At 35.2% G+C, this 8,241-nt stretch overlaps 1 protein-coding gene across 32 annotated transcripts; it reads right to left on the bottom strand.

The window, feature by feature from the left end:
* Positions 1-922: 922 nt before the first annotated feature.
* On the bottom strand, positions 923-8,241 carry LOC112754787 (diphthine--ammonia ligase). Of its 32 annotated transcripts, none has more exons than XM_025802553.3 (13): positions 7,617-8,241; positions 6,908-7,016; positions 6,732-6,803; positions 6,498-6,577; positions 5,297-5,522; positions 5,148-5,180; positions 4,711-4,793; positions 4,471-4,543; positions 3,846-4,179; positions 3,407-3,738; positions 2,433-2,770; positions 1,688-2,042; positions 923-1,578 (listed from the first exon to the last, which is right to left on the bottom strand). In XM_025802553.3, the coding sequence occupies exons 2-13, from the start codon at positions 6,983-6,985 to the stop codon at positions 1,354-1,356; spliced, it is 2,229 nt and encodes a 742-aa protein (XP_025658338.1). In that variant the 5' UTR covers positions 6,986-7,016; positions 7,617-8,241; the 3' UTR covers positions 923-1,353. The 32 variants fall into 32 exon arrangements, with proteins under 32 accessions (XP_025658338.1, XP_025658337.1, XP_072077114.1 ...); XM_025802552.3 differs by having other exon boundaries at positions 6,908-7,023; positions 7,617-8,189; XM_072221013.1 differs by having other exon boundaries at positions 6,732-6,807; positions 6,908-7,011; positions 7,617-8,170.

Here is an 8,241-nt window from a genome sequence, read left to right on the forward strand (position 1 = left end):
TTTGGAAATGAAAAAGTGCCCGAAACTAATCTTAATTCGTAATGGATGATGGATCAAAATGATTTGTGGAAGAGAAATGTTAACTGTAGATTTGAAATCACTAAAATATCTCTCATCTATAAAATTATTTTTTATGTAACCTAATATAACTGAAATAATAATAAAATAATCACTTTTATTCTAACGACAATAGCCTTGCTTTCCTCTCCCTTGCCCTCTTTTGCCATTGTGGGCTACTATGTTAAACTGAAATAAATATTTTACTTTTTATGTTATTAATTTTTGCTGGTGCTTTTCAAAATATATTCATATTAAAAATATAAAATAAAACTAGATATATATGAAACATATTACTCAAAAATTTAATTAAATATTCAAAAACTTTCTCATAATCATAAAAAACATAAAGAAGAATAGTTATTATCACTCCTGTTTTGATAATATCTTTTTTTTACAGATTTATACATATAATATAAGAAATTGTGTGAAGAGTAAAATTATCAAAAATAAAAATGACATTATCATTTTCCAACAGCAGAAGCAATAATAACTATAAACCATTTAGTTGGAGTTGATTAAACATAATGTTGAATTATTATTTTTTTTATTTATTTTACTTTATTTTTTATAATGATAGTACAATTTTAATATGTGAAAAACAATAAATAAATGAACAATACTACATAGCCAGCAAATATTTTTAACCAACACTTGACCAACAATAATTTACACTCATATTTACAGAGATTTTGCACATAAGAAACCTATAAATTGCACCTATATTTACCAGAGTTTTACATTCATAATCAATATAGTTTGTATCCACATTTTTTCAAAATTTGTATGTATAAATTAGTAAATTTTATTTGTTTAAGATAATTTAATGTTGTGCTTGTCAATTGATAGTTAAAAATACTAAAAATTGCTAGTCCCAAAAGTTTCTCTAAATAAATATTCAACAGAAGATAATGTTTTCGTATACACCATAAGAATTAAGTAACTACACTTTGAAGTAAATTAATACAGCCATGACAATCCTTTAAAGTACAACATTCCATGTGGCAGAACCTGATGTAATTTTAGTTTTACCCCTACCTTTACACCCAATCTAACATTCCCCAAGTGTAATTTTTTGTTTTGCCAAAACCAAAAGCAACAGAACCTCAGAAATCGTATTACTTTGGGAAAGATCAATGAAATTTGATCAGCCCCATTTGAACCTGAATTTCTCTAACGCCTATTCCATCCAAATTACCAAGGAATTCCAGTAAAGCAATCTTTCCACGTCCATTTCGTATATAAAAAGACAATATAAATATAACCAATCTAGAACATAAGAGTTTATCCAGCAATTTATGCCCAGGATTTCTGGGCGAGTAATTCGCAAGTTATTATATTGGACATGGATGAAGCAGACCTACCAGCACCGATGACAGGAACTATGCTGAAGATTGGCTCCTCGCCATTTAAAACTTTCTTCTGACTCGCTTCAGAAAGTTCCAATAGAGCCTTGTTGAACATAGGCAGCAGCATATCTATCGACATTTGAAGGCTTGCAGGGATATAGATCCTCAAACTCTGCACAAGATAGAGAGAATCAATTATTTGCATCAATACATTAAATAAAGAATGCTTTGGGCATTTAAGATGAAAACATCTAGCATGTCGTACTTAAACACATACTGACCATCAAATCTTCCCAGCCAAAACCATTATCGGTCATGACTTTGTCCAGAAGATAGAAGCAGAATCTTGATGACTTCTCCATGAGCGACTTATGTTGAAGATATTGATCATCATTGACAGAATCAGCAGACACAGAATTGAAACATATCTTTGCAGCATCCTCACTTGTAATAGATAATGTAACAGCACAAATCTTTCCTGGAACCACAAGTTTCCGAATACAAGAATCATGCCAATTTTCCTGCTTGAAACCCCAGTAGTGGGCTGCTTCAGAACCAGAACTTTCTGTTATGGTCTCAGTTGCTATCTCCGTGCCATCGTCAACATAAAGAACAGGCTTTATTTCTACACATGCACTGGAAAGATGCCAACCAAATCTTAGCATTAATATCATATCAACATTTATCATGAAGAAAAACACAAGCCATTCAATAAAAACCATCCCCTTACAACCAACCTACCCCATATCAAACAGTAATATAAAATAACAGCATAAAATAAAGTAAAAAAGAGAACTCAGCTAGTATGCTGAGAACTCAGAGCTGCTTTATCTTTAGTTATGCTGAGAACAATTCACTGATAAAAGATTCCACAACTCACAATAAGGAAATACAGAAAAGGAAATTATAATTCCTACAAAGTTATAAAAAGGCCTGCCTAAAAATTGCATATCCATAAATTTATGTGTATGGGTGTAGGAGTGCGTAGATCAGAGAAATCACAGATTTATGGGACGGCCATAGTACCTTTTAGGTAGATCAGGAACAAGGACATAAAGGACTACGGGATCTAATGCTTTGCAGGTGTTTTGTTCCTGTAACTGAAAGATCCTCATCTGCCTAAGGATTGTTTGTAGTTTCTCCTGCATATCATCTCTCTCTGATGATGAGACACGTTTAGAACAGTAAACAACAAACATAATTGCTGATGTGGATATTGAACAACGAAAGCATTTTGCCACAGCTTCACAGTTTCTGAGAGCCAGTTCCAGTTCAGCACTAGCACCTCCACTGCAAAGATTCATTGTTGGAGGGTCAAGTCCCAACTGACCAGCCATATGAAGTATATTATCATGCAAGGTTGCCTGAAAACCAAAGCATTAACATTATAAAAGGACATTTCACCAGATAACATTTGAAATGTGAAAGTATATACCAAATACCATACATTAAATGATGAAGAAAAGTTCGAGGTACCAAACAAACAGTCACTACAATTGTATCATTCAATCAGATAACTAAATATACTTTCTCATATTTTAATGAGAGCATCTATAATAATTCCCAAGACTTGAATCATGACACTCAAACATTATAGATATTTAGAAATGAAGTTCAAAAGGCAGATGATTATCTGGTTTCAACCAAGTAGAGACTGTAGTCAATAAACCAAGGTTATTTTGTCCAGTTGCTACAGTTGAAATATTAAGGATCCACTAAATTATTTTTTTTTTAAAAATATCACTCATCTTTGAGGACTCGCATTCTACAATTTTTCTCTATGGAACATGGTGCTTCCGTGGTACAGTAACTTTGTCATCAAGATCCAAGACTGGCATAGCACTTGTGGCTCCAAACCAGTATATTTTGACAAAAAAAAAAGTCATTCTACATATAGTTTTACTGTCAACATTGCATAGAATAAACCACTTTCAGTTGTGACCAAGTCAATTTTCACAATGAGAAAGGAAACGAAAATCATGACACGAGGGTGGATTTACCTGACTGTATGGCCCAATGCAACTAGGTGCCCAAGAGGAAATACTCTGTACATGCAAAACCTTTTTATCTTTATTATTTGACGCAAGAACTTCCATATATGCTTTGCTGAAACCCATCTCTACTAGAGGCATTTCAACTGTGCTACGTGATGGGACACCAAATGGACACCTCTGTTGGGTTATAAATTTCACATATGTCTCATTTGCCTCTGAGAACTTACTCATGTCATCTATGTAAAGGAGAATATAGACAACATTCTCCCATCCAAAGCCAAAGCCAGCTAATAGTGATTCAATTTTTGCCAAAACAGTCTTCAAATCTTCCCGCAAATCTGCTCTTGAAAAATAAGATACATGTCCGTCAAGGAAAGAAACTATGCACAAATATAACGAGGCATTGAAATAATCTGAAAATAAACAGGAAAGTAATGAAGACCACCATTGCATGAATATTGTAACGAGCAACTTAAGGAGAGTGTTCTCTTGTTATTTGTTCTTGAGATGTTAAATTTATGTGCCAAGTCATCAATTGGGTCAGCACTGCAATCCAACGGCTTAAATGTGTCTTCACATCTTTCTAAAGTGTCTTCCACTTCAAACACAGTTCCCAGTTTCTGAACTGAAGTTTCACTTATGTTGTCTGGTGATGTTAAAGATTGAATATCTACCTTCTTTTCCAAATGAAATTTCAATGGATGAAGGATTCCAACAGGAGCTATGGAATCTGAAGAGTGCCTCACAACTTGATATTCATCGAGCACAATTCGAGCATTCTGGAGATTCAAAGGAATATTATGATGAAAGAAGAAAATAGAAATAAAAATAGGGATTAAAATTGAAGCAAAATGAGTAGCAATTACAAGATTGAATTCTCAAGTTCAGTGTGATCACAAAATTGAAATCAATATGAACGAAAGCTAATTAAGACCAACTTTATGAACGGTAACAAATATGTAAGGAACAGCTCCAAATTCGAAATGTATAGTGGACCAGCCAGAGCACTAGGAATGTAGGACAAATAATCCAAAGATTACATAGCCAAAAGAGAGACAATATGAACTTACAATGAAGAGGGGGCAATCAAGAGTTAACGTTTCATATTCCCCTCCTTCACCACAAACATTAATTCCATATAAGCTGCAAAAGGTAATACAAGAAAGGATGAACTAGACAGAACTGTTAAAAAACCATAGCATGAAGTTATTCTAGAAACTTGGAAGAATTTGCATAGATACAACACAAAATAAATAAATAAATATATAAATAAATAAATAAAAATTGGAAAATAAATAACTTTGACATACTCTTTTAATTTGTGTAAATAAGCATTTAAGAAGGCTATTTCTTTACCCAAGTGATTTCCAGGCACCAAACCCATGGCGGCTACCTTGTAAAATAGATAAAGCATTAAATTCCAGACTAAAAACTGCCTTATACAAAAGCAAGTTGAACATAATAATTACTATATAGAAGTAAATGTCATCACTTGCATAACACTTTTTTTTCCATGGCACCATATCATTCGTACAACTCACTTCCATACATTCAACACCAAGGCAATGCTCAATTTTATAAAAGTACTAGCATTAATATCATGACATCTTTGAATGTTGTCAATTGTTGATAAGTTAGAATAAGAACAACCATATGATTAGAACATAGGAATTCTCTCCCATTTATAATGAAGAAGAAAAACCATAAAGAGCAAGAGACATTACAAGGAAAGTTAAACAAATTATACCTTTACAATCACAGCCAAAATTCCATTTGCAATCTGGTCAGGGCCAGAACTGAGTTAGTATTATATGAAATCTGAATGATAAGAACCAAAAAAACCAATGCGTAATTGCATGCATGCATGACTAGACTATCAATTATGCTGCCATTTACCATTTCTTGGAGGAGCAATGATTGATCTTGTTTCCATAAGTATGCCAGAGAAACAAGGTCTAACCTTGAACAAACACTTTCCACCCGCAATCTCTGATAGTCAGATGCAATGGCCCCAGAAGACACTGCAGTAACTTCAGGTATCTGCCTTTTCACCTCACGAAGTAAAATAAACATATCTTCAACTTCATCACCCTGGGTTGTTCTGTAACCAAGCTCTTGATGTCTATCAAGAAAATATCATTTGAAGGTTAAAACTGAACATTAATTATATAAATTCATATTCTAAAGCTTTGGAGAATGCAATCTGGAATAAGCATTTAGAATTACACACAAGTTTGATTACAAGAAAGGGTACCCTTAATAAAGAAGGATTCAGATTTGGTGACTGAATTAGGATGAAGAAAGAAAAAGGAAAAAGATAAGGGGATTCGTACTATGCCCTGCCCAAGTAAAAATGCTGAAAACTAATAATAAACTTCTCTCCGTGTTTCTCTCGTAGCATATGCTTATAAGTTCCTGTATACAAATGACCCTCTCCCACTACTGCTATAACAGATTCATCATGATTTCTTCTTAGGGCCTGGGCCGAGCTATGGCATTCTTCAAACCTTTTTATAAGGGAAATCATCCAACTCTAGATCAATTTCTATTGCCTAGGTCTGCTGGGTTTGGCAGTAGAAAAGAGAAATTTTTGTGGAATTGCATTTTTCAACTTCAACAACAGATTTCTCACAAACATGTTTTATGTGATAGGATTAGACATTTAGCATCAATTTGGAGCAGAGCTCATGACCATCATATAGAACTTCCTCTCTTAGACATGTTGAGAGATTGAAAAGCTATGCTTTATGGATAAATCTTTTGTTTTTTTTTTTTATTTTGTATAGGGGAAACCATATCCCCAGTTTGTATTATCCTTCTTCTCATCTAAAAGAATCTCTTTTTCTATATATATAAAACACATGATGCATCTCAATCTTTCTAAAATACATATCAAGCCTTCTTATGACAATAATTAAGACATGAATTGCAAGTAAACAAATCGCCTTTTGAACTTGCATAACATAATCCATAAAGCATGTTATGAGGACTTTTAGTTACATCCCAATTGCCTTAAAATTATCTGAAACTAACCTATGAACTTGCCTAAAATAAAATCATACGTTCTACAAAACAGATTTATGTCAATAAAGCTTGCCTTGTTGATCCTCGAATTCGCCTCCTAAACAGCGGCAACCCCATGCATTCCGCGTAGCTAACAATAATTTGATGACCAACCTAAAACAACAATCTCTAAACATGAATGAAGAAACAAAACTAAAACAACACTGACCTAACAATTGAAATGTTGAATTTTATTGCTACACCATATTCAAAGTATTACCAAGTTAAAATGCAAATAACCAGAATAATGTGAAAGAAGAAAACGTACGGTTTGGTACATGTAGCTATCGAGCTCGTCGACGTCATCATCAGCAGGTAACAAGTTTGCCAACGCAACTATCTACCTCCAACACCAAAAAGCGAAAATCAAAGGAAATTAAGAACAAAAATTAAGGGAAGAGAAATAATTTTAAAAAGTAAAACTAAAAAATAAAAAAGGGGAACCTGGTGGCCATAGTGAATGGACTTCATCATAGCGTAGCAGCTGTCTTTGCCGCCACTAACGAGCGCCACCACCTTCATACTCGCTCACTTACTCACTCACTGAACTGAACTGAAGACTTGAGTTTTAGGGCAAAAAGGGTAATTACCAAGGTTGCGAGAATCAAACCGGTCATTGAACCGATCAAGTGATGGTTCAATGGTTCAATGATCTAACCGAGGTTGAACCGCAGTTGAACCAGTTTAAAAAAAGTTCAACAATAACTTTTAATAATCAGTAATCAAGTAATCAATAACTTAACAGCATCATTTCCATTTCCCACAAAGGAGTAAAGGACTGAATAGTAAAGATCCTCAAATCCAGAAGCATACAATGGTAACACAAAACAAAGTTCAATTCAGTTACAAATTCCTAAACCTGCTGAATATAAGAGAGCCAAAGCGTATAATCATATTTAGTTTTTGGTATTCTAATCAATTAATCAGCAACATGATTCTGACTTTTGAATCCAAACTAGACTGAAAACACATCAGCAACGAAAACTAAATTGAATCCAATTCCAAACTCAGAAACCAAATTAAATTGAATTCAGCATCACATCAGCATTCAACAAATTAAATAAGTAATCGAATTCCAAACTCAGAACATAAACTCAGAATCTTAAAAATTAATTGGAAAAAAAAACATGAAACTGAAGAAGCATTGGCTTACGGGAGAGATGGCGAGAGATGAACGGCGATGACAAAGTGAGCTCGGAGAGTGTGAGACAGAGTTAGCTCACGGTGACAGTGTGCGACAGTTACCTAAAATCTGAGGAGAAGAGAAGGGGCGACAGCCAAAAACGGCGAGAAGCAGAGAAGCAGAAACTATGCACGCTGAGGAGGTGAGAAGCAGCGACGACCCACGGCGAGGAGCGAAGAAGCAGCGATGGCGAGAGAGAGCTCGAAGAGGAACGTTGACTCGGACAAAGACAGAGAGAGCGCTCGAAGAGACGACGACAGAGCAACCCTTTGCGACGGAGAGGCCACGAACTCAACTCAGACCTTCGTGCGACGGCGAGGAGAGGAGGAACGATGTGAAGAGAGCCGAGTAGAGCTTTCACAGGCGACGACGGCACCCACGGTCTGTCCCTGACGGCGGCGACAGCACCCTCTAGGAGAAGAGTTCGACGATGACTTTGAAGAGGGATGGGGGCTGCGGGCAACGTTCGAAGAAGGTTTAGGGTTGGTTCTTCTGCAGAGAGACAGGGGTGGGGTAAGGGTCTTGGGTGTATTTAGCATTTCTGAATTTTTACCGAATCGGTAACCTTCAAAAAATTCGGCCGACCGGGCGGTTC

Source organism: Arachis hypogaea, chromosome 16 (genome assembly GCF_003086295.3).
Source record: "Arachis hypogaea cultivar Tifrunner chromosome 16, arahy.Tifrunner.gnm2.J5K5, whole genome shotgun sequence".
Classification (NCBI taxonomy): Eukaryota; Viridiplantae; Streptophyta; class Magnoliopsida; order Fabales; family Fabaceae; genus Arachis; species Arachis hypogaea.